Genomic DNA, 25,842 nt, shown 5'->3' with positions numbered 1-25,842 from the left:
ATCGCTCACCTTTTAGAGACTAGAAAGGGAATGTTAATGGGATACAACAATGAACAACAGTTCTTTAAAAAAAAAAAATCTTACAGTGCATTTTATTGCTCTCCTGGAATTCCTCATTCTCTTTGTCAACTTTGGCAGGTTCGGAGCAATATTTCTCAATATTGTCATCCAGATACCAGCTTAAATTTTCATCCATCACAGAGAACATAAGGATAAATTCAGCATCAATGTGTTTATCGCTTCCCCCATCCAGTGTACCTGAAAAATAGTCATTTTCATAGACTGGCTGGTGAAATGCTCCTTTCCTCAATTCTTAGCTATAGTAACATTAAGGTAGATTTTTACTGGTTGCTTTTAAATAAGAGTTGGTATGTCTGTCTCCTATAGATCTTTCTAAGAGAAAGATAATGTAGAGTGACACTACAAAAAGTGTTTTGATAACAAGTTATTGCTCATTTCTAAGGCCAAATATGAGAGGAAAGACCTTTCACCAGATTTTGCTTTAAATAAAATCAAAATAATGTACATGTAACTGGTAGGTTTCATCTTACATTTTATACATTTGCAAACCCCCACACTCAATACCTTATATTCATATTATGCCTTTCATTCCAACTTATTCCAAAGCACTTCACAAGCTATATAAATTATTCAATATTCACAATTTCATACTATACTCAGGGATTCCTACTTAAAGGCAGCTGACTCTGGGATGAAATACAAACACTGTTTAAAAGCATATAGCAACATTACACAGCAAGATCTATCTCTTATGAAAATAGAAACCAAGTTTCACTTTTCTGCTTCCTGCTGTTTACATATTTTATATCTCTTACCTTTCCTGCAAGTTATCAAAGGTCCAACAAGCCCAGAGACAACATCCCTTGGGGCATCTGTGTGTGAGTGATAAATCCTGGTCATACAATTACTATCTCCCTCAGCAGGACCATGATCTTCTGTTACATCCCATCTGTATGTATACAGTTCTCCAGGCTTCACAGCATCATCTTTCTTTAGCAAATCTTTGGTATTGTCAGGATAAAAAGCACCTAGGGTACATAACATTCAATGCAGTCAATGGTAACATCTCCTTCATGGTTTAGAATAAGATTGACAGGTTACAAGCAAGATTGTGAGTGCTTTAGGTAAAGCTACTGAAGATGACTCTTGGACATTTTACACTTTGTAAAATGGAGATTGCGCATGATCTAAAAGAAGTCAGTAACAGTGCACCTGTAATGCTTTGACATTGACTAATTGTGGCAGTAACATAGTCCAGACTTCCAAATGTAAGTGGGGGAATGGTCCCGCTATTGTGGGGAACTTTCCTGGCTTCTGCACTACCCCGGTGAGGTGGGATAGTGAAAGGATCCGAGTCCTCGCTCCCACTTCCTTTACCCAGAGGCCTCCCTGCCCTTGAGGACTCCCCTTCCACTCTCCTGTCTGGCAAAGTCCTCGTAACCCGCTGGGCCCAGGATTTCTGGTGGGCTCAACCCCCAGCACTGCTGCTGTCACCTAGGATAGGGCTAGGGTGTCCCCACTCTGGGGTACTCTCTCTGCACTGAGCACTTCCCTGACCCACTGATCATTACACACAATTTAAAGCAAATGCTATTAAAAGTTATTTAATCCACAATTAATTAAAAAAGAATAAGGAAAAATGGGAAAGGTTAAGGGAAACACATCACCCCGCTCTGTGGCAGGGAACATCACAAACAGCTTCTCTGGAATGTCAGGGTAGTTCACAGTCTGTTCCTTGTAGGTCCCAGGCCTTCTTCTCAGGCCCTGGCTCTGCTGCAGGGATACTGCGGGTTGGACACTTGCTCTGGGGGTGGCACACACCTCAGGGCTTTGGGTGGTGGGACCCTTCTTCCCAGTATCAACCCCCTGTCAGGTTAAGATCCCCCTCCCAGTCTGACCTGCAAGGACCCTTGGCTGGGGGTGTCTTTCTGTGCTGGCCCTTTGCCCAGAGTCCCCCCTTGGCTGGCCCAGTTGCTAATCACACCTGGCTCTGTGGCTGCAGCTCTGCTCCCAGCACAGGATCTGCTCTCCCTGGACTGTGTCTCTGGCTCTGTGGCTGCAGCCCTGCTCCCAACTCTGACCTGCTTCCTGGGCTGCTTTTCTGGCCCCTCTGGATCTGGCACTGCTCTACTCCCCAGCTCAGCTCTAGCCCCTGCTTTCTCCTTAGCTCGGCCCCACTCTGTCTGATCCAGACAATTTCAGTTCCCACAGAGGACGGGACCTCCCTGACCTCCTGACTCCCTGATTAGCCTGCCCTCCCTGTCATTCAGGCTGATCTGGAGCATTGGCCCCTCCCCATTGTTCCTGGGGACTGTCAGTCTCAGGGTCCTGATTTCCCATTGACCCTTCCCCTTTTAGTACTGGGAGCTAGCCAAGAAAAACACCCCAACTGAATGTTAGTATGGGGGCAACGCTCATTGACTTCAATAGAACTGTGACAATTTTCATCAACTGAGGATTTACACCTGTGGCTCAGTTCCAGCTCTTGAGTTATCTATGGCATTTGTGATGGGTGCTCTATTAAATAAGCACTAGTCACATTAAAGTCACTACAGTATTCCAGCAGGATTTTGCCCTGTAAATCTAAGTAATGTACAGTAGCTTCTAGAAATGTCTTGAGTTATACCTTTATCGTTACATATTAAAGAGATAAAATTTACATTGTATTTTTATTTGAAGTTAAATGGGTTTCCATTTAGTGTCCATTCATGAAGTGTTTATCATTGCTTAATCTCTTTTTCCATGTTAACATCAATTTTATTCAAATTAACTTAGTAGCCCTGTGTCTCACCTATCCACCTTATTTGCTGAAGTGTTGATCAAAAATTGTCCTCTTTGCAGATCAATAGGACCTTAGTGGGTTTCATATTTTGGCCCTTGTAAAACCTTCCCTGTGATCTCAGAAATGTCCCTAATTGAATCTTATCTTCTTTTGATTAAGTCCTCTCTTAAATCCTAATTCTGTAATTTTTACTTACTTGAGCAGTCTTCATTGCTACAAGGAATCCCACTGAAGTCAATGGGACTTTTAAAGTACTGATTAAAATCTGGACAGAGTCAGCTGAAATTTACCTTCATTTTCTTTAGTGTATTTCACACCATGTGGATGAAGAGTATAGGATCTAGAAGCAAAGTTTTTCAAGTGGACGATAATGAAATCTCCAACTTCTGCCCTGATAATTGGGCCTAGAAACCCCAACCAGGAAGGCTTCTCAACTGTTTTGTTAAAGGAGTTATCAGTGAACTGTGTGTAGACAGCTTTTTTGTAAGTGCTTCCTATTCTGTCTGGGCCTCTTTGGAGAAAAACTCTGGCCTGTCTGCAGAGAAAACAAACACAGCCCTGTCAGAATACACTGATTCTTGAAAACGAATCTGTTAAAACGCCAGGGATATTATTATTTGTATCATGATAGCACCCTGAAGCCTCAATCATAAATCAGGGCTCCATTGGTTACCTAATGTACAAATACATACCAAAAAAAGACAGTTCCTGCACCAAAGAGCTCACAATCTAAATAAGGGAGAGACTAAACATTTGATACGAGACAGATTTTTCTACCTACTGTTCATAGGGGGATGATAGTATATTCCGAGTTCTTTTGGTATATTCTGAGTTCTTCATACATGCTCAAAGCAAATGAGGGACGGTTTTCAACTTTTCTGAATATATCTTCGTAGCGTCCCCTCTCCACCTGGTTACCTTCTTTAATGCTAATCTGCTTATAGGTTTTGATGAACAGGTCTGGGTTCTTCTGGATCCCACCACCCAATCAGCTGGGTGTATCTTCTTTATTTTTTCCCATGAATTTATTTGGCAGTGCGTCTCCACACCCCTTTGCTCCTTCCTGGCAGGGTCACCAGGACAGCTTGAGAGAAAAATTCTAACCACAGGGTAATCCTCACTTACTTGCCAGATAGTTGGAGACTTCCAAGAAATACCACAAACACAATAATTATATTAAACAGGAGACAAATATAACATAACAGGGTAAAACACTATTTTTAGGGTCACCAGTGCCCATGCTGCTAATACCTGTGACTTTCCCCAGTCACGTGACTTGATGTAGCAAATGTAAGATTAGTGTCCGGTTGCCGGACTGACTCTGAGTTTGCTTTGGCACCCCTCCCTACCAGGGACAGTGTGCCTCTCCCTGAGCTACCAGCAGACAGAGCCCCAGGAATCTAGGTAATCTCCTTGGGGGTTAAATTAATTCTGAATCTCAAACTGAAATGGGTTATTTTACCTTAAAGCAAAACTTGGCTAAGAAAAAAACCCTGCATCTCCTTGTCCCATGCAGGAATATAAATACAAGGGAGTTTGGCTCCATCTCTTCTTATGTTTCCATAAATACAGTGTGTATGTTGCTTACAAATTACATTGAAAGTGCATACACGTTATTGAAATAACATATTACATTTATACCTTAATTTCTTTAAATCTCATTACAAATGATAAAACTGTTACTTCCATTATTAGGTTACGGTAGGTATAGAGTGCCTCGAAGTGGAGAAGAGATATTACTCAGGTGTAAAAAGAACATTAAGGATATTCTTTATTGAGGTGGCTGATACAGGCTGTGCCAGTCAGGGAGAATTATAGTTCTATCTCTCTAAGTAATGGCCTGGGTCAGGTATTTACGGAAGAGATTATAGACTATAGTTGGGGAAATTTTGGCTCAAATGGATGTTGTTTATGTGATGCAAGTATTAGCATTTATGTACTCTTAAATTCACTCCTGTTGGCTCCACTGAATAAGGACTACAGGACTGTGCCCTTTGAATTTGTGAGTTTTAAAAGGAAGATGCCCTTTTGCAGGTTTCCCATTTTATTAGAGATGATTCAAAACCTTTTCTCTAATTCTCCTTGAGCTTTGATAGCTTATATTAAATAGGAACCAGATCCAAGCTGCCCCTAGTTTTTTGTTTTGCAAAATCATCCAAGTTAGTATGCCTGGAGAGATGGTATAAAACCTAAATTTGTTTCAGTGTAGACTGGCCTTGAGAATGAGTGAGCCTGGCACACACACTGAAGGTGTGATAATTGAAAGAAAACTGTGAGCCCCTGATCCTATCATCACTGAAGTTGGCAGGAGTTTTGCCATAGACTTCAATGTCATGGGTGGAAGGGGAAGCAAGCAAGTGTATTTTTAAAAAGCCCCTGTCTACAATGGCCAGGGAAACTGCTAGCACTGACTCATATTTGATTACATGGTTGTCAACACGGTGCTAATACTGTTAACTAGAATATTTAGGCCAAATCCTGCAACGTTTATAGCCCATGTAATGACTGCTCACATCAATTGCCCTAGTTCAGAGATGGGCAAACTACGGCCCGTGGGCCACATCCAGCCTGCGGGACCCTATGCCTGGCCCCTGAGCTCCTGGCCTGGGAGGCCAGCCCCTGGCTCAGCCCCTCCTGATCCCCCTCCGCTCACTGCACTGCTGGCGCAATGCTGTGGGCAGCCGGGCTGCAAGCTCCTGAGGCAGCGCAGCTGCAGAGCTGGGCCTGACCCGGTGCTCTGTGCTGCACGGTGCGTGGCTGGCTCCAGCCAGGCAGTGCAGATGTAGCGCCGCCAGCCACCGGTGCTCCAGGCAGCGCGATAAGGGGGCGGGTTGGATAGAGGCAGGGGAACTTGAGGGGGTGGTCGGGGGCGGGGGTGTGCATAGAGATTGGAACGGTCAGATGGTGGGGAACAGGGGGTTTGAATGGGGGCAGGGGTCTCGGGGGGGCAGTCAGGAAGGGCGGGGGTTGGATGGAGTGGCGGGGGGCAGTCAGGGACAGGGGTTCCAGTGGCGGTCAGGGGACAGGGAGAATGGGTGGTTGGATGGGGCAGAGGTCCCAGGGGGGGCAGTCAGGAATGAGAGGAGGGGTTGGATGGGGCAGCAGGGAGCAGTCAGGGATGGGAGGGTCAGGGGCTGTCAGGGGACAGAGAACAGGGGATGGTGGATGGGGCAGGAGTCCCGGAGGGGCCATCAGGGGACAGGGAACAGGGGGGTTAGATGGGGTAGGAGTCCCAGGGCGAGAAGCAGGGGGGGTTGGATAGGGGTCAGGGACCGGGCCATGCCTGGCTGTTTGGGGAGGCACAGCCTCCCCTAATCAGCCCTCCATACAATTTTGGAAACCCAATGTGGCCCTCAGGCCAAAAAGTTTGCCCATCCCCGCCCTAGTTGTTTCAAAAAGACTAATTGCTGGAGTAAGGATTATTCTGGGAGGAATCAATGCCCTAATTAGGAAAACGTTTGACATTCTGAAGTTCAAAATTCCTCTGATTTCTACTTCTATGTGTAATTTGCTTGTACAAAATCCAAAGCATTTATCATGGGGCTGAACCCTGGGTAGGCACAATGTGTTCAGTCTGTCAGTCACACAGCTTCAAAGGACTGATAAGGAGCTCTGTATAATTGGAGAGCACAGACTCAGAGCAAGAGGGTGAGTTACTGGAAGTCAGATTTCAGGAAGCTTTGCCAGACACAAATTAAAATTAGGGAGCATGTTATGGCTCTTCTTGGACTGTATAAATAATTAGTGTTTACTTGTAAGGCTTCCTGTTGATAGTTGCATTGTGTTCTTTTCTTTCTCTACCCTAATAGATAATAGGGTTCATAAAAACACACTCTCATAGCCTGAGGGTTCAGGAAAAGAGTGACAGTTTAGGAGCAGTTGAAAATGAGATGGGCCAAATTCATCACAAATATAACCCTACTGAGTTGAGTAGATTTATACCAGGGATGGATTTGGTCCTCTGTAGTTTGTCTCGAAGCAAATAAGAGGAGTGCAAATGTGCCATCTGACAGCATTGCTCAGCATTTTGCTCTTCAGACCATTTACTTGCATTCCATTTCCCATCCAGCTGTTTGTTGAATCACTGGCTTCATGCTTCATGCCTATAGTTCTAGGAAAGAGAATCAAACTAATCGATAGTATCCCATGGGGGTTATGTCTGAAGAAGGGATGTTGTTTAGAGTGAAAAAATTTGACCTTCCACCAAAAACCCCAAAAGAAAGTTTCCCTCATTTTCTTTTTTGATTCATTTTTTTTATCTTATTTGATGCATCTCTTTTTAAATGTCCATATTTTTGCTCAGTCTTAATTGATCACCCTTTTAAAATATTTCACTTTTTATTTTTTTCTCTAAAATTTTCTTTCTTCAAAACACTTAATTTCTTATTCTTCCCCACTGACTATTTATATGCTATTCAGTGTTTTCTCTTTCCTTTCTCCACCTGTCCCAATGTTACCTCACCATTGTCCATCCTCCTCATTCTCCTTGGTCCTCCTTTCACTCTGTACAAACACCCCCACTCTTCAGCCCATTTGGGATAGAGGAAACGGAGTATAGTACTTACTGTTCTTCTGACAAATGAAGGTGGTGAATGTCTCAGAGGGTGACTGACAGTGAAATTGCAGATGTCACTCTTCAAATATGCATGAGTTTATAGCCCCATAGTTCTAGGATGTCAGACTTTTTGAGATTTATCTTTCTTTATCAGTTAGAAGCATGAAATCATTCCACATGCTTGTGTCAATATGGCTCAGTTCATTGCATCATTTATAGCCAGTTTAAGTCCCTCATGAGGACTTGGGCTCCTAGCCAGTGCTGATGCTGCATTGCTGTACTTATGCTAGCCTTTTCTTCAGCTGGCACTCCCAACCCCTGATATTTGTTGGAGTTCAAACAAAAAACACAAATCAAAACTCTGCCAAAACTGATGAGTTGCACTCAGTTTCAAGGCTAAAACTATAAACATGCCCAGGTGCATTTGGTAGATTCATAAAGTTCTCCATGAACTTAGTGTGAGGTTTCAAGTTTACAGCAAAATGTAAAAACAGACAAATTTGATGTAGTCTCAGGATCTGTAGTGAAAGTTTCCATACCCTGCATAAGTAGGTGAAAGCTTTCATGCCCTGACAATATCCCTTCCCCTCATTAAGACAGATTGAATATCTAAAGCATGTGTATTATATACTAATATTATTTGTATGGCAGTACTGCCCGTTGTGTTAGGCTCTGAACAAAAAGATGGTCACTCCCTCATAGAGTTTACAATTGAAGCAACAATCCTATATACTAGGATTCTGAATGACTGTGTCAAATAATCCATCATAATGGTCTATGTACATTACAAAATATGGGATGGTAGTAACCATAGTAAGTCCTTGTCTCTGTTGCAAAAACACTAAAGAAGCAGTTTGTTGCTGACCTGCAGCTGGTGGGTTCTTTTATTTCAGATTCTGTTTAGGTTCCAGATGTAGTTATGTGAGTGAGATGTATTGTCACACTTGTGGCTGATTTACACATCTTTGTGTAATCATCTTACCAACTATTGCATGTCTTGTGCTACTCTTATCCAACTCATCACTTTCATGAATAATGTTGGAATACATGGGTGAGGTTTTTCATAGGAGTGGGTGGGTGAGATTCTGTGGCCTGCACTGTGCAGGAGGTCAGACTAGATGATCAGAATGGTCCCTTCTGACCTTAGTATCTATGAATCTATGAATCTATGAATACCAAAGTGTCTCTGCCATGTGAGAAACAAATTTTTTTTTCTACACTACAGTGTAATTCTAAAACTGAATAGTGCAGAAACTCTTATGGCCTTAGCAGAAAATCTCCAGCAAAATTGTGAAACCATTAAACATAGGAATTCAAGGTGATCCAGAAGAAACATACAGCAAATATCAGGGGATTGCCAACAAAATATACCAGATTCTTAAAACAGTCTGCAAAATCTATTTACAGTAGACTTCTTAATAGTCCTACTTCTATTTTCTCTCCTTCTGAGATGCTTTTCCGTTTCCCCTCCTTATGAATTATATCTATTTTTGAATAGACCCTGTCTCTTGTATCTTTTTCATTAGCACAGACTAAGGCCCTGCTCTTGCAGTGAGCTCTGTGTGTGTATGGAACGCTGTGTCCACAGGAAGCCCCTCTCTGGAGGAATGCAAGGGTCTGCCCATACAGAGTTTACTTCAGGATCTGCAGTTAGTTTGATGTCACATACAGGAGCAGGATTCCATTGTACTGGCAGACAGAAAGGACAGTCTCAATGTTAAAAATAAATCAACAGAAGAAACATCTACTGTGTAAAAGGAATTGTGAACAAAATAATCTAAAATTAAACCAATGATGCATATCTCAGTACAAATGGGATTAACTAAAATAGTCAAAGTTCAGAGAGAGCTGAATAGCACAGCTTCAGTGCTGTAAAATTCTGAGTTTTCACAGCCACCATTTAAAAAAAAAATCCTACCTTAAGTAAATATATGCACATGCAGCATCTTATCTATTTATTGAGAGATCAAAATTACACATCATGAGACATTCAGGGCCTAATCCTGCCATCCTTAATCAGCAAGGGCATCTGTTGTAATCGTACTGTATTCCAAAGGGAGTTTTGCCTACGTGAATGGGCGCCTAGTCTGAGATGCTCTTCTTCCATAAATACAACTGAATTTTTAACATGTTAGGAAAAACAGAAGACCCCTTACAAGCCCTGTAGAAAATTACTAGGAATAAGGGTCTGATTCAAAAGCCATTCAGAGCAATGGGAATCTTTTCATTGACTTCAATGGGCTTTGGATCGGGTTCTAAACCAGCAATGTCTACACCAACCATTATTGTAAAGTCAAGAGCATTTATATGTAGTTAGCACAAACTGAATGTTACTTACTCTTCTTCTGAAAAAAGATGCCCAGATATTATATTTTTATTCCCAGGTGCATAGTTCCAAATGGTCTCTGTAATCCCAATGTAATACTCTCTGCTCGCGGCCCAGACTTGGCAACCACAAAAAGCCAGCAAGCAGCTTAGTAAGAACAGCTTCATTTTGCAGTCATAAACCTTGTTGGAATGATGGAGTAAAACATGAGACCAACACTGTGTCTCTTTATAAGATAGTCCCCCTCCCCCTCCCCAATATGCTTTGATCAACAAAAGAAAAGGTTGCACAACGCCCCTATGTTGTCAGAGTAAACAGACGTTTGGATTCCAGTAACTAAATTGGCTCAGGTGATGTAAAGCAAGCAAGACAGTTCCTTCTTCTTTTTTTTGTTTTATCAATCTGATATTCATGCAAATTAGTTTATGTGCAATCCAGATGATAAATTTTGTGGATCAATTTTCAAGTGTTTCTGATTTAAAGGGACCCTCAATGATCACAGTGACTCTGAACTCATTTAGTTCCTATGCCATCTAAGTAAACTCTTTGCTTTTCCTCTTAGTTTTATTTCTAATACTTTAAGAATATTGGGGGAAGCTCCAAACTGGCATCTGTTTTCATTTTGATACCATCAACCCTGTGCTTTTCTTCAGTAACGCAATCAGGAGAGAGCCAGAATCTGTGCGTTGGTCATGTGGGGGTAATGATTCTGCTGTATGACCCCCTACCCCTTCTGAACCTATGGAACTTCCTCTTCCTCCCCTTTGTAGGCTTGGGACTCTGTAGCCCAGGCTCTTGTGGAAAGAGTGGGGGAAGAATTGGTAGGGGGAAGGACCTGGTCCCCTCCAGGTGGCAGCTGATATCTGAGCACAGCACTACCCCTCCACTAGTGTAGCACTAATACCTACAGTAGCATTAACCTACATTTCATGACTGCAATTCCCAAAAGATGTGGGTTTGTGCAGGGTTGAGAATAGCTAGTTAGTAGGAGAACAGTCCCTGCAGAAGCTATTCCGCTGTGGGGAAAAACTAGAGTTTCCCTTCCTCGTGATTGCCCAGGATATTTGGGGTTGGGGATGTGGGACCTTAAACTACTCTGCCCCAGAAGAAATATAGTTGTGAAGTCCATGAGCTGAACTTCCAGGGTTTTCTGGACCCATTCTTTCTCCTGTGAGCTTTCCATGGAGGAGGAGGGCTATATCTTTTGTTCTTATTCTTTTCAAAAGTAAGAAAAAAAAACAATTCTGCAATGACAAAGAGTATAACACATAGCCCGTGTGCAGGATAGCTTGTAACTGCAAGATACAAAGTATGTACAGAATGGTCAAGATTGTCTGACCTAATGAATTAGTCTAAATCTACATTTTCAAAGGTTTGGCCCTGCAAAATTTGTATACACACCGGTTGTATGAAAATCCCACAAAAGTGGCAGCTCCAGGTGTGGTTTCCAAAAGCACTTAAATGAAAGTCCCATGGTTCTTGTGCTTTTATGACACCAGGAGTATGCAAAAGGAGAGGCAAGCAGGGGCATGGGACCCTGGGCTGTGGCGGAGGCAGAGAATGTACCCCTCCAAGCATGGTCAAATTTAAATTCCTGAGTACACCCCTCTATGTCACTTGGATATTTTTGAAAATCTCCCTTCACATTCAGAAACAGACACAAGTACACACTTTAATAACAGCACTTTCCATTGCATAGAGGCCAAAAAAATTCAAATGAGATCTTATCAGAAGCTATTTTACTACATTACAAGGCCAAAATGATTTATACTCTTTCAGATGGAAAATTAGTTAGAAGTCAGTATATTGGGTAAACCTAGCAGGTTCCTTTTTCATTACATGCCAATCCAAACATTGCTTTACATGAACTGGTCATAGAAAGAGCAGAGTAGCAATTTTAATCATCATTCCAATACAAGAATTCAGACGTTTACACAAATAAAATACTCAAATTTGCTTTTTGCAAAATACCTTAAACAGCAGCTCTATTAAATGTAGGATTCATGATCTAGTTCTTTATATGGCACACAGCAAAGGAGCAGCAGCGAATTTCAAAGCATTGTCAGCTAACTTGGGCTCATGGGGCTTATGGTGCAGGGCTTGAAATAGAGTCCAGGCTCCAACCTGCACCCAAACCTCTACACTGCTGAGACCAGCTGACTTCCCCACTGGGTTGCTCTGGAAGCAGAGTGATTCTGGTGCTCTATGTGACACTGTGGAGCTCTGCTTCACTCCCAATGCAGGCCTGGCCTATGCTGAACACTTTCAATCTAGACCTTAGTGAGTAATTCTCTATTGACTCAGTTTGTTTTACTGTGACTCTCTGGGGCAACAGAGGTATATTACTAGATAATTTGAGCCCATCTACCTTCAGGTGCAACTTCCATTGATTTCAAGGAGAAATTTTTTTACCTATGCAGCTGTGGCAGATATTCCTGCAAAAGGGCTCAGCAGCAAATAATAGTGCTGGCTTTTTTACCATTAGGTTTCAGAGTTACTGCTCCATTTATATGAATGGGAGCAATTTGCAACTTTTTTAGAGCTACAACCAGGATTAATTTGGTCTGTTGTGTCTGTTCACACACTTGGGCAGTCTGTATCACATGTATCATTTTATGTTCAGTAGACTTTCTTCACAAGGGAACAAATCTCTTCTCCCTCTTCTGCGTTATATCAACTTTGTTTGCTGACTCTCAGGTCCATTCTCCCAGCCTAGACCCAGTTTTTTCTGCTGTCAGCACTGCAGAATCAACATGCTGCAGCTGCGGAAACAGATCACAGTTGCCAACTTTCACGCAGTGTATACACACCCTGACTTTCACAATGAGCCAACAATCAAGCTAATCCCATTTCAAAACAAGGCCAAAACAAACCATTCTCTAAGAACCCCAACACTCTGTGACTGGATTCCCCCGGGCGTGCAGTCTGGGACTATGGTGGACCCACAGTGCACCCCGACTCTCTCCCCCCTTGCCCCTGCTTGCTGGGAGCCAATCAAAAAAAAGAAGCAACAAGCTACAACAAGCAACAAGCCAAAAACTAGCCAACAAGCAACTCACAAGCCAATTAAGCCAAAAACAAGCCCAATTTCTGTGTTTTTTTTCCCATGGGTTTGGCATGTCTGAAACAGATGTTTACTTTGCCTTCTGTACCATCAGTGAAGTTGCCAGCTATGTCTGGAGTACAGAATTGCTGTGAGCATTGAATAGGGAAATAGACACAAAGTAGGAAGAATGCAGGCTGGGTTTTAGCTACCAGGCAGATCTAGCAGTGCTGCTAGTTACAAAGATCTAGTTTTGGTAATTGGTTAGAGAGGTTTTCACCTCTAGGTAGGTTTCAGAGTAGCAGCCGTGTTAGTCTGTATTCGCAAAAAGAAAAGGAGTACTTGTGGCACCTTAGAGACTAACAAATTTATTAGAGCATAAGCTTTCGTAAGCTACAGCTCACTTCATCGGATGCATCCCACACAGTGAGTCAACCATTCTCAGTGGTGCTAAAACAAACCATAATGATACCTACAAATAACATCATTGTTTCCTATGGCTTATGGGTCTCCTGTCTGACTCCATGATCTTCTAGTCTCTTGCTCATGTCTTTTCCCAACCAAACCCATGTCTTTTTGTTCCATACTTAGAATAATTGCAGGCATGCTTGAATGAGGGCGGTGTTCAAAAGATATCAGTAAACCATTTGCTGTAAATGTCCTTTAAAGTTTCTGGTCTCATTCAATTCAATAAAACCTCTCTCAATAGCCACTGTGTGCTTAAGGCTATAATACAGGTTTATCTCATTAATCAACCCAGAGCCTGAACAGAATACCTTGTTTATTGTCTTTCACCAATACAAAGGAGCATTTAACCTAATGAAGGCTTTGCAGTGCCGGGGGTTTCTGTTCTTGAGACACACCACTCCTGTGATTTCACAATCAAAGATAAATCATTAAGAACTTTAAAAAAAAAATCTACAAAATATAGCACTTCCATTGCATCTAGGGTTGAAATCCAGATTAAACAACACATTTGGTATTAAAAGGTTTTTATTTTCAGCACATTGGATATAAATATTTGGGGTCGGGGGAGAATCAAACACCTATAACTTCACATATTTGATTGCTAAAACAGTGCCCCAGTGTTATTCTAGTTGAGGGGGAAATGTTCCGATCTAAGGAATGCCAAGTGGGCAGCTTTACATTTTGCCAACATTCCTTTCCACCATGCACCTCTGACCTCCCATTCCACCTTGGAATGTGGTCTTGGAGACTAAACCCTTTGTGACATTACGCACTGAGACCCCTACAAGATGTCAAGCCCTTACAGGTGTGAAGCAAAGTCTCTTCCTTCATTAAGAATGGCCATCCATCTGGTTTCAGAGTAGCAGCCGTGTTAGTCTGTATTCGCAAAAAAGAAAAGGAGTACTTGTGGCACCTTAGAGACTAACTCTTTTAATCCCACTCTTTTATCCAAGTATACCCAATTCCTCTGCTCTCTAATTACCCTAGGACTTCAGCTATGAACACCAGCGTTATGAACTGATCAGTCAACCACACACCTCATGGTGTATTTCCAGTTCCAAATCAGGCAGCAGCAGAGACACACACCCACACACACACACACACACACAAGGAAGCACAGTACTGTATTAAACATAACCTACTTTTTAAAAAAAAGGGGGGGGGAAGTAGCATTTTTATCTTCATAGTAAAGTTTCAAAGCAGTATTAAGTCAATGTTCATTGTAAATTTTTGAAAAAACAGCCCTAATGTTTTGTTCAGAGTTACAAACATTTCAGAATTACGAACAACCTCCATTCCTACATTTATTCTACTGTAATTACCCCTTTTTTGGAAAATTCCTATAGAATTTAATGGGAATTAAACTAGTAGCTGTCAAGCTGTCTGGAGTATCTCAGGAGCATAAGTACCAACCTCAGGGCAGACTGTTGAGAAGCAGGCACAAACCCCAATCTGGTTGTGAGTTCTAGACTTACATTTGATCTATCAAATGTAAACTCGGGTATTTTAATGTCCTACCTGTGGAGTCACAGAAAATCCCCTTTGAGCTGCTTTATTCTTTTTCAGAGCATGGTGCCTTTCCTGCTAACATTTATAGGCTCAAAAATCTCCTCCCAAATGAGGTCTGTATTTAGAAAGGTATTTGTAAACTAGATTTTTTTTTTCTCACGAGATTTAATGTTGTCCTAAGGGCTTGTCTACTTGGTGCTGGCAAAGCACGAGAGGTGAGTGATTTATAAAGCACTTTAATGTGTCTCGCTCTAACTGTCCCATATAGACTGTACAGGTGTGCTCAGAAAGGTGTGCTTTTCAAACAGGACTGTGTTAATGTGAAGTAGGTTCCTTTTTAAAGTGCAGCAGCATTCAGGAGGGTCTACATGTGGCAGTTAGAGTAAAACACACTAGTGTGCTTTACAAATCAGACCCCTCTGGTGTGCTTTGCTGTGCTGTGCAGGCAAGCCCTTTTAGTAATTCTCCTAAAATATGTTCTAAAGGGATTATTTGGCTTTGAGTATCTAAAGAGAAAGAAATCAAAACCTGTTATTAGGTATGTTGATGATACCATGTTGAGCATAGCTGCCTTCCAAGCAGTTGACCCAGGTCTTTAAATCACGACGGTATATCTTTCTAAAATATATGCTATAGCTCAAAAAGAAGTTATGCAATACAGAAATATTGGGTGAGGTTTGGATGGAGTGGTGAATATTGGGTGAGGTTTGTGGCCTGTGTTATGCAGGAGGTCAGGCTAGTAGAAGATCTCTTCTGTCCTTAAAATCAAGTAATTTTCTACTGATCAAGAAATTGAGGTATGACCCTGTACACTAATGTCAATGGAAGACTCCCCTTGACTTACTGAGGCCTTTGGAGACCATCTGAAATATTTATAAAGCCTAAATAAGAAGACGAAACAGTGGAATCTATGAAAGCATGGCAGCTTTACAGCACTTTCTTTATTGAAAACTAGAGATTTCTGTGTGAAGGCAGTTTCATAGCACTCATACAACACAAACTGGATGGCAAAGCAAAAGAGACTATTATTGTCATTCAGGATTAGTTATGGTTAAGAAATGGCTCTCATATTTAAGAAAACATGGGAGAGCTTAAATTTTAGCTATCAAAAACCATTTAAGTGAATCTAAAAGTATATTTCATGAGAGAAGTGGGTGTGAAAAAGAAATCCGTGGAAAATTAGTTTTAATGGCACCCACAGATCTGCTATGTAGAACAGTAAACACTGGAGGAGCGAAGCCTGGCTGGCAATGAAGCGTTCTCTGCTACATTCAGATAATCCCCGGCTGTCAAAGGAAATGGGAAGAAGTCAAGGAGACTTGTAGCATTAACTCTCAGTATAACTTACAATTTGCACAATGGAAACATCCACATGATACTAAATCAACAGAGCTTCTCAAGATAAAACAGGTTTCAGAGTAGCAGCCGTGTTAGTCTGTATTCGCAAAAAGAAAAGGAGTATTTGTGGCACCTTAGAGGTTAACAAATTTATTTGAGCATAAGCTTTCGTGAGCTACAGCACCCAACTGTGTCATCAGTGAAGACAGAAGCAAAGCTCCTATTGATTTCAGTGGGAGCAGTACTGGGACTCCAGGCAAATCAAACCTGTCTATTACCTGAATCCCTGGCAAGCAGAGTGTTATGTTGGAGTTCAAATCCCCGAAACAGTGACTTCCCATTAAAGGTTGTTAAAAGAGGATTTTTATCTCCATTTACTCCAGACATCTTTTATTTATTGAATGATCCTTTGTTTCACTTCTAGTAAGTAATGTAAATTCTGTTGATTTCAACACTTCATAAAGTAAAAACTAATGATTTGTAGTTTCTCTATACTTCTGCTCAGCCAATGTGTTTTTTGTCTATGTCAGCAGATGCTTTTGCTTTATAGGCCAAGGTAAACTTGCTAGAGTTTTCCTTCCCTTCTAGAAACAGTTGCCAGTGCATTTTGATACAACAATCACTTGCTGTTTAATAAAAGCAAAACAACCTGGAGGCTGTGCTGAATGATCTGCCCACGATGAACATTGCGGGCTGCATAAGAACACTAAAGGCTTCCAAAGCCTAATGAATGTGGCCATTCTTGAGCTAGCACTTCCAGCTCTACCCAGCCTCCAGAGCAGACAATGAAACATATCATATACTTTTATAACTGCTGGCTGCCATGCTGAAAATATTATTTCACACCGTAATGCATACTAGCGGCACCACCTATTTAAACTAAGGTCATTCAACGTTATTTTTTATTGTAGCATTGTTGTGGACCAGGAGCCCTTTGTGCTAAACCCTCACTTCTGAAACAGGGATTTCTTGGTCATTTTAATAAGGCTGTGCTGATATGTCCCACAGAACAACATTATGTACATTGACATAAAATACATACCAAGTTCTTGAGTGCCAAAACCCACCAGGTTGTTTCTTACACTCTCAGCTATGAAACCCACTTGATGTTAAAGACAAACTTGGACTTGTTCCTAGGATGTAGATGCTCAGCACTCTTCACTGACACCAAAGTCCTGTATTCTCTCTATATTAAGTACTGATGTTTAATTTTCAGGGTCATTTTATTTAACCTTCACAGCCCCACATTCCCAATCAGAAGAGTTTAAGTGAGAAGCCTGGGATCCCTGCATGTTGTATGGAATGATGAGATGAATTTGAATAGTACAGTATGTTGTTAAATGCACTTCGCTACAATGCCTGGTATCAGATTAGGAAAGTAATGTTTCAAATTCATAAAAAACAATGGCCAGATCCTCAGCTGGTGTAAATTGGCATCTGAGTGAAGTTGATGGAGCAAGGCTGATTTACACCACCCTAAGATTTGGCACAAGGTCTTTTGTTACCTGTATAAAGACAGAGTAGGTCCCACAGAGTATCTGTTTTAATTCAGCCATCACTTTAAGAAAGCAGATGATCACTTGAAGTCCACTAAGGGCTATGAGAATAGAGAATAAAATGATGTTCCATTCCACTACGTGTGCAGGTTCAATGCACTGAGACCAGGAACTGTACGCAATGAGGTAACTACCAGAGAAACAGAAAAATGGGGAAATTAGATCAGTTTAATGCCTTGAAATTTAACACTCAATAATAATAATTCTAATAGTAATCATACAAAATAATAAAACCTCCTTGTTCTGATGTCCTGGAGCCAAATTCTGGTCTCAGTTACACCAGTGTAAATCCTAGTGTTACTCAAGATTTACAATGGTGTAACTGAGCCCAGAATCCAGATCAGAATTCACAGAATGCATCTTCTTCATTCACTTCACAGCATTTTTGTCATGGAAGTGTTAGAAGTTCTGCATTTTCTGCTAATGATACAAACTGAATTTAAACAGAGACTATTTAGATCCCTTCTATTTCATGAGTATCACTCAAGCTGCAGTTGATTATACTTTAGCTGAAGTTGGGGTTTTTTAACCAGCATAGATCAGTAATGCCCAAATAATATTTCACTATGACAAGAGGATGGAGTGGTGACTGAGGGCACTGCCTAAGGGAGTATCACTGTTTGTTATTCCCATTTGGCCTCAGGCCACCCTCTGTCTCCCTGCTAGCCCTATAGAGTATGTCATTCACCTTCTCTGTTGTATCATCATAACAACGTGAAGGAGATGCAGTATTGCCATCCTCAAGAGATCAGAAATCGTGAGTCAGATGTCCCTCTCCATCCATGTGTGATAATTTCAGATTCAGCCTTTAATGCACACAACTGCATGCCTCTCCCTGGCTGCTCAGATGGAGACACCACTTACCCTTTCCTCACCCTGAAGAAAGGAAATGGAAGGCAGTTCCCCTATTGCTGTCTTGACTCTCTCCTCTCTGAGTTTATTCCCTTTGATAAAAGAAGGGCTGGATGGTAAATAGTTTGAGAACCACTGACTCAATGAATGCAAGCTTATTCACACTAGCACATAGAATTTATTTTATTTCTTAGAATTGATGCGTTACAGATTACATATCAATCAAAGAACTTCTAACTTGTATCAGCCATTCATACAGGTGATGATGGCACAGTACAAACAATATAGGATTGATCTAACCATTAGCAAGAAGCAGCACTTCCCTGACACCCCTCCCCCACACAAGACTTCTCTGCCCAACACAGGGTAGCACTTTGGGCCCCCCTTTCCCACTGCTCCCGGGGGCCCTTTCCACTCCCCTGCACCCTAAACGTGCCTCCTGCTCCCCCTCATTCTTTCCATCCATCTTTCACAGTGTCTCTGCTGCCCTCACTGCCCCTGTGTTCTGTCCATACCCCTCCCCCACAAACCATAAAATGGCAGGCATTTCCCTATGGGCTTGGTTTCAATCTCATTGAACACAGTAAGAGGTGGCAGCTTACTTTAGTAAGGGCAGCCTCACTTCCACATGTTGATAGACTGCAGGGACATAGGGGCCATCTTGCTGGCTTGAGTCTCCTTGACAGTAATGGGAGGTGGTGACCATTGTGAATAAGGAAAAATTCCTGCATTGGCACCTTGCATCATGTTTTTTAAGACAGATTTAAAAACCCATATCTATAGTGTGGTGATAAAATCGTGGGAGTTGGCAATACTGGAGATGGCATGGTGCTATTATTGGTTCCAAGAACCATCACTGTAGTCGTATTTGTGAGGTTTTTAATAGGTTCAGTGCTGGCCTCCATTTCTCCTCTATTAATAAATTAGACAGTTTGGGCTGAATCCAAAATCCCTCACTTGGCATTGGCCCTTTTTGTTCAAATCAGGCTCTTTTTTATTTATGAATTAAAAAAAACAACCATCAACAGAATATTACCATTATTAGTATATGTCTCAATGGTGACATTATAACATAGAAATAGAGAATACACCACATGCGTATAAGGATCCACTTCTTTTGTCTCTTCTCTAAACTGAAGTCAGTAATTCCTATATTTTAGAGCAATGGCTTTCAACCTGTGGTCTGCAGACCCTTGGGGGTCTGCAGACTAAGATTTTCAAAGGGGTCTGCACCTCCATTCAAAAAATTTTAGGGGTCCACAAATGAAAAAAGGTTGAAAACCACTGTTTTAGGGAACAATCCCATACTTGCTGAGGAAGTTGGCTTTTCATCTTCTTCTATCTAGGATTTCATGACTAGTCCAATGCTTAGTGTACTCCATTGGAAGATGGAAGAACTTGACTTTATCTTACTTGAAATATTTCCATGTTAAAAAAAAATCTTATCCTTGAAAAGGAGATGGTTTCAAACTTCTGCATTCAAAGCAGTCACAGGTTGTAGATCTGTACTTCACATATGCTTAGGAGCTTTGATGTCTCACTGGAAGATTAGCCAAATTAGCTGAACATTAAACTTGCTCTGTAAAGATGCAAATAATTTTTTTCCTTTGTGTGTTCTGCTCAGAAACAAATATAAAATATGCAGTACTCATTGTGGAGCAAAGATTTTTTAAAAGCTAAGAAAATACATATGCTGTGATAATGGGTAAATTTATTTTTATCTATAAATTACCTCCAAAAGGACCTTTTTATCTTTTTTCTGTATAGTTTCTTATAGTAGATATAAAGATGTTTCTTACCCCCCTGCAGTATCTTTGAAGATATAACCCCAGCCAGCTGGAGTATTGCAGAATGGGCCTTGCACTAAGCCCGAAGTAGAGATGATGACATTATATCCCGAAAAAGCAATTCCAAGCAGGGCTAACACAACTGAAATGAAACTCTGTATTGAAGGGAGAATAGATGTTATCAGCATGGGGGTTTCCCTTAGACACCTAATCAGAGCCAACCACCAAACAACATGCCCTGGCTCCTTTTCCAGGTTTGTACCTTACAGGCATAGTTGTTCAAAATTCAATAGGAAATGGGATCAGGACAACAGTGAGAACCATCCCTGGCAACAGCATTTTCTCTTTTGGGATTGTGTCCTCAGGGAAAATGCCAAATTTCTCCAGAGGTAAGACAGTTTTATTCCCATTGGTTTTTAAACTGTACTTTTGCAAACGCATTGTAGCAGTCCAGGAGGGCACCACAACACTCATAAGACTAGTTTGCATCCCAATCAGCATTTACCCAGATTCTTTATTTTCCATCTAATCACTTCCAAATGTAAGAAGGGGTGTGAGGAGGTGAAGAAGCAATTCAGCAGGGGAGAGAGTTGAAAGATAACAGTCCAAGGCCATCAGTGTTCTTCCTTAACTCTTTTGTTTCCTGGGGACTTCACCTGTGCAGTTGGAGGAAACAACTGGACTTGTGGTGACCTGTGGGGTTGTCTCTACCCTGACCCAGGGTTCTGTCCTAATACAGAGAGAGGAAGGAACTAGCCATAAAGAGGGAGTCAAGGTTTGGCTGGGGAAATGGGGGAGGAGGAGAACTCAGAATGAATGCTGAATAGAGAAACAAAAGACAAAATGAAGACTCACCCTGTATGTTTTGTTACAGCTCTCGCTCTGGCAGCATTGATAGAAAGTGTCACGCTCCAATGTTATTAGAAGTGCTGCTAACAGAAGCATCTGTAAGGGGGAGACTAAGATGAGTGGAATAAATGGAGATACTGCCCCTGATTCTCTCCTGCCCGTGCACAGTAAGTGTAAAATGCCACCAATCTAAACTGGTAGCACTTTACACCCACTTTGCACAGAAGTATATGACTGCTGCAGGCACACGACAGGGGAGAGTCAGGGCCATAGTATTTGTTAGACATGACTGGAAATTTTGCAGAAAAGAACTAACGAGCTTCACTTCTCTCTCTGCCAATCCTCCACATGCGGCTTAGGACTTTTCTCAAAGTGTTAAGTTATTTGACATTGGTTGGGTAATTTCACCAAGTAAATCTTGAACTTAAGATCATAATATTTCCAGCATTTAAAAAAAAAAAAAAAAACATATCCAAAGGGCCTCTGGTAAGGGCCATAGGAGGAAGAGAAGGGATGGCCCCTCTGGGTTGGAGGTATGGGGAAGGTAAGAGGAGGAGTGCTAATGTAGACAAGGTACTGGCAATACCAGCATTTTAAGCACCATGTTGTGTAGATCTGCTTAAAATACCAGCAGCCACCTGGATTTCTGCCTACACTAGGACTCCCATGGATGATCCCACCGTTGGAACTGAACCAACAGTAACTACAATGGGAAATTTTAGTAAAAATACCCTGGTGTAGGCACAGCCTGAACCTCTTGCTATTTGATTCTCTGTTTGTAAAATGAGGACAATTGTAACTCTCATGAACTCCCATGAAGGGCTCTGAAATGAAAAAGTGCTAAATGGAAATTTTGAAATCTCTATGTAGGGTATTTCTAATTTTTGTGGTTGGTGCTTCCCAAACCTCCAGCTTATCAGTGTTGCTCCATTTGAGTTTCTGGGCCTCCAGTAACTTTTCTCTGATCACAACAAGTTTGACATTTTTCAAAGACTGATGTAGAACATACACAGTGATAGTTTCAAAATTAGGTCTCATCTTTATTCATTTTACATCTTTCCCTTTTTAATGTATCAGTAGAAAGACCCTACCAAATATAATTGACATTAATAATATAAGGTACCTGTCTAAACACATAAGAGGGCTGTGGCTTTTTAACATTGTGTACTATGTTCATAGGAACTAGCGGTGCTGGGGGTGCTACTACACCCCCTGGCTCGAAGTGGTTTTCACCATATACAGGGTTTACAGTTTGGTTCAATGGCTCTCAGCCCCCCACAATGCAAATTGTTCCAGCATCCTTGACTATGTTACCACAGATAAGAATATTAAAAATCTGTTAGAAAAAAGTTACTGTGCACGATGTGCCACTGACTGTAATTGATTGACTTGTCTAAGTTTTTACACAGCACCAGAGATTTACTGATTAGTGGCCATAGCATATCGTGGTATAATATGCACAGTATCTGCAGTCAGATTTGCAGTTACATATATAAGAATTTTCACTTTTAGCATAACTCCCAAACCCAAGTAAATGGTTAACCAATCCCCTCCCACACACTACTGCACAAGCTTTGCTTATATGACAAAAAACATGCAAACCCACCTCCCAAAATCATGTTAAAAAAATCACGTACATGCAAATTTTGTTCAGCTGTGCATGATCAGTGCCCTTGATTTTTTAAAGTTGATCAAATTTGCTGCCTATAAAATTAGTTAAAATAATTAGTCTCCCCTTTAAAAGCAAGATCATGACACAATCACACCTTGCTGCAGGGTTATCCCTACAGGTGTGATTGTGCTAATATCATTTGCACTAGCATACAACTCAATAAAATCCACAGAACCGATACTTACCATCACACCAGAGAAACATATTCCTTCAAAATACCACACGTAGTTGGTGAGCTGGTTACTGGTGGCGTATGAAGTTTTCCCATTAGGGAAGTATAACAGGATATTAACAACAATACTCCAAAGTGCAAGAGGTATCAACAGACAACTCAAACAGCCTCTGCATTTTTGTAAACCCATCTCTTAAGGACTTTAAATACTTTCACTATTCTAAGCCCACACAGGGCTACTTCTTTTAAAGTTGCAAAACCCTGCCACCTTCTTGTTTTGATGCAGTCATTTTGTATTCATGGGAACCTAGTTGCTGGGGTATGGTTCCAGTCAAACAATCCCAGTGCTAAAGTAAGTGCTTTACTGTTTGTGGAACAAAGGGCAAAATATCACTGGCTGAAGGGCTAGTCTATCTCCTGTGCTGGAGTGTGTGACTGTTTCTTTAAGTAACTTTTGTTTCCCTCTAAGGGCTATTCCTTGGGGAGCTTGAGATTCAAATGAGTGTCTAGAAGAATCAGGAAGGAACACAACCCAGGGTTATAACAACAACACATCAAGCACGTGTATATCACTTTTTCATCTTCTAAAACACATGGTTTAGAAATATTAACAAAATAATGTCCACAGCACCCTGCATACAACATGCCTCACAGATAGGCCTTGGACTGTGAGACCTTCCAAAGTTTACTATGTTCTGAGGGGCAATGAAGTATTATTAGAACTAACATATTTCACGTACTTTATGTTATCTTACAGCACTCTTGTGAAGTAAGCCGGTATCACTGTTCAAGAACTGGGTTCTATTCCTGGCTCACTTCTGTGTCTGTTTTTTCCCCCACTCCATTTGTCTCTTCTGTCTATTTAGATTGTATGCTTTTGGGGGCTAGGGCTGTTTCTTACTATATGTATGTTTGGGGTTTCTAAGTGCTAAGTAATATAAATTATGAAGAATAACTTGAGCAATGGGGAAAGCAAGGCACACAGAAGATAAGGATGGTCTTGTGGATAAGGCACTAGAGTGGAACTTAAGAAACCCCTGGGTTCACTTCTTGACCCTGGGACACAGATTTCACTCATCTTCTTTTTGCTTCAGTTCCTCCTCTGTAAAATGAGGCTAATAATGCTCCTCAGGGGTTTGTAAGGCTAAATGTATTCATGTCTGTGATGGGGCCCATAGAAGTCTCTAGATAGAAGGGCTGTTATTACCTGTGCCTGCAGAGAAAGCCAGGATTATAGCTCAGCACAGGTTGGCCCCTGTGCAATAGCTTTATACTATATCTGTAAACAAAATTATTTGAAGGGGGGAAATTACAAATGAGTGGGCAGGAAACTAAAAAAAAGCAAACCTTCACTCAAAACACAGTTTGTTTGCATTCCTATCCCTGTGAATGAGGTATCTTCTCTAATAGCTTATGTAACTCTTCTGCCAGGTGGTGCCAGCAGCAATTAGGGCCGGGTTCAAAATCTAGGCGTCCTTTTCCATTTATGTAATCGAGAACCAGCTTGAGCCTCTACCCAGTAACCTGGGAAATTTACACACCATCCCTGGGCACCTCTGAGAAGCAATACTTCCCCACTTGCAAGCACAGAATCTGAGTGTAGAAAGGAAACTTTTAATAAAAGGAGGAAAGTAATTCGGCATTAATTTGGGAAAACACCCCAAACAGGGTTCATAAACATAAACCATGAGTAAAAGACCCACCCCCAAATAGGTTGGGCAGTGTCCTTTTCCCCTCATGTTCTTAAGTCCAGCAACCCAAAAGTCCCTTTCACATGCCTAACTCTTCTCTGCACCCCACTCACAGTTGCTGCCCTTGGTCAGTGCAGACCCAGATTCAGAGGTGTATCTGCAGAGTTCACCTCCCTCCCTGGTGGGGTAAAGAAGTACCTTACTCATTCTGCTGCTTGGGCACACACTCGCCACCCCTCTCTGCCAGCCACCCCGTTGGCCACTCATTGCACCTCTCTGTTGCATCAGCCACTTGTTCTCCAGCTGACTGTCAGTCACCTTCTGCCGCCACCTGCCTCTCACAGCTGCACATCAATCTCTTAGTAATTTTCAGCTCTTTGCAGGCTGGGCAGAAACACCACCTCATCTCAAGTGATTTCAGCTCTCAGTGATTTTTAGCTCTTTTTTTTTTTTTTTGCACAAACAGCTATTTCCCACCAGGTTAGAATCCCCCTGCCCCTTGTCAGAGCAATATAACATACCAACATTGTTATAAACTGAAATTTCAAGAGGATACAGTTTCTTGATTGCTTTTTTGACTTTGAGCTGAATTCTGGCAGTTTCTTGTCTCAGCTGGTGAACCCTCTCAGCAGGCAGGGCAGAAACACAGTCCTACCACAACTGATTTCAGCCCTGATTGGGTATTTAACATAACAAATAGGTTCCTAACAAATCCTATTTAGCTCTATTTTTTTTAACAATGGGGAGGAACAGGTTAAACCAGTCTAGGGGGAACTCTGACTGAGGCTATGCAGTGTCCTGGCTGGGGATACCTATCCCCACCCCTCTTACTTTCACAGGGCTCTGACTTTTGAGCCCCTGGCTTAACAAGGTTCTTTCAACTGAGGGTGACCCCCTCGTTTGGGACAGGTTAAGCACAGTCCTGCTTTCCTGTATTCCTACAATAATTACAACATTGGTAACCATATTTCACTACCTGCATTCAGTACTAAGGTGATTTGTACCCAACACCAGCTAAAGTTGATCACTTTGACACTGCTGTATTTACTGAATATATAAGCAGAGCAGGAGCAAACTGTATTTACATAAACACATCTAAAGTTTCTCCCCCTCCCAGCTAGCTGTCAGGGAAGCATTCATTCTGACCCTGCTTACACTTGCAATGCTGTAAAAATTTCTCATGTACAGTACAACAGAACATTTCCCAACTAGTAGTTAATT

At 41.6% G+C, this 25,842-nt stretch overlaps 2 protein-coding genes across 4 annotated transcripts in view; both read right to left on the bottom strand.

Moving 5' to 3' along the window:
• LOC119861060 (ceruloplasmin) overlaps nucleotides 1-9,952 on the bottom strand; it is a 34,968-nt gene extending 25,016 nt beyond the window's left edge. The window contains exons 1-4 of one of the 3 annotated variants that reach the window (XR_005294786.2): nucleotides 9,697-9,916; nucleotides 3,094-3,338; nucleotides 837-1,049; nucleotides 85-258 (exon numbers count right to left, since the gene is read on the bottom strand). Coding sequence is in view for 2 of the 3 variants with exons in the window: in XM_038415514.2 (XP_038271442.1) it covers nucleotides 85-258; nucleotides 837-1,049; nucleotides 3,094-3,338; nucleotides 9,697-9,851 (787 nt within the window). In the remaining variant the exon portion in view is untranslated. Of the gene's footprint in view, nucleotides 1-84; nucleotides 259-836; nucleotides 1,050-3,093; nucleotides 3,339-9,696 lie in introns of all 3 variants that reach the window. The other 2 variants (XM_038415514.2, XM_038415516.2) reach the window with 2 other exon arrangements.
• Nucleotides 9,953-15,611: 5,659 nt separating this feature from the next.
• TM4SF18 (transmembrane 4 L six family member 18) lies at nucleotides 15,612-23,605 on the bottom strand. The gene is made up of 5 exons (XM_038416593.2): nucleotides 22,944-23,605; nucleotides 21,093-21,182; nucleotides 20,250-20,392; nucleotides 17,548-17,728; nucleotides 15,612-15,990 (listed from the first exon to the last, which is right to left on the bottom strand). The coding sequence occupies exons 1-5, from the start codon at nucleotides 23,118-23,120 to the stop codon at nucleotides 15,976-15,978; spliced, it is 606 nt and encodes a 201-aa protein (XP_038272521.1). The 5' UTR covers nucleotides 23,121-23,605; the 3' UTR covers nucleotides 15,612-15,975.
• Between the last annotated feature and the right edge of the window lie 2,237 nt (nucleotides 23,606-25,842).

Source organism: Dermochelys coriacea, chromosome 9 (assembly GCF_009764565.3).
Source record: "Dermochelys coriacea isolate rDerCor1 chromosome 9, rDerCor1.pri.v4, whole genome shotgun sequence".
Lineage (NCBI taxonomy): Eukaryota > Metazoa > Chordata > Testudines > Dermochelyidae > Dermochelys > Dermochelys coriacea.
Note: the sequence above shows the minus strand (reverse complement) of the source record. Positions and strands in the feature narration are given on the sequence as shown.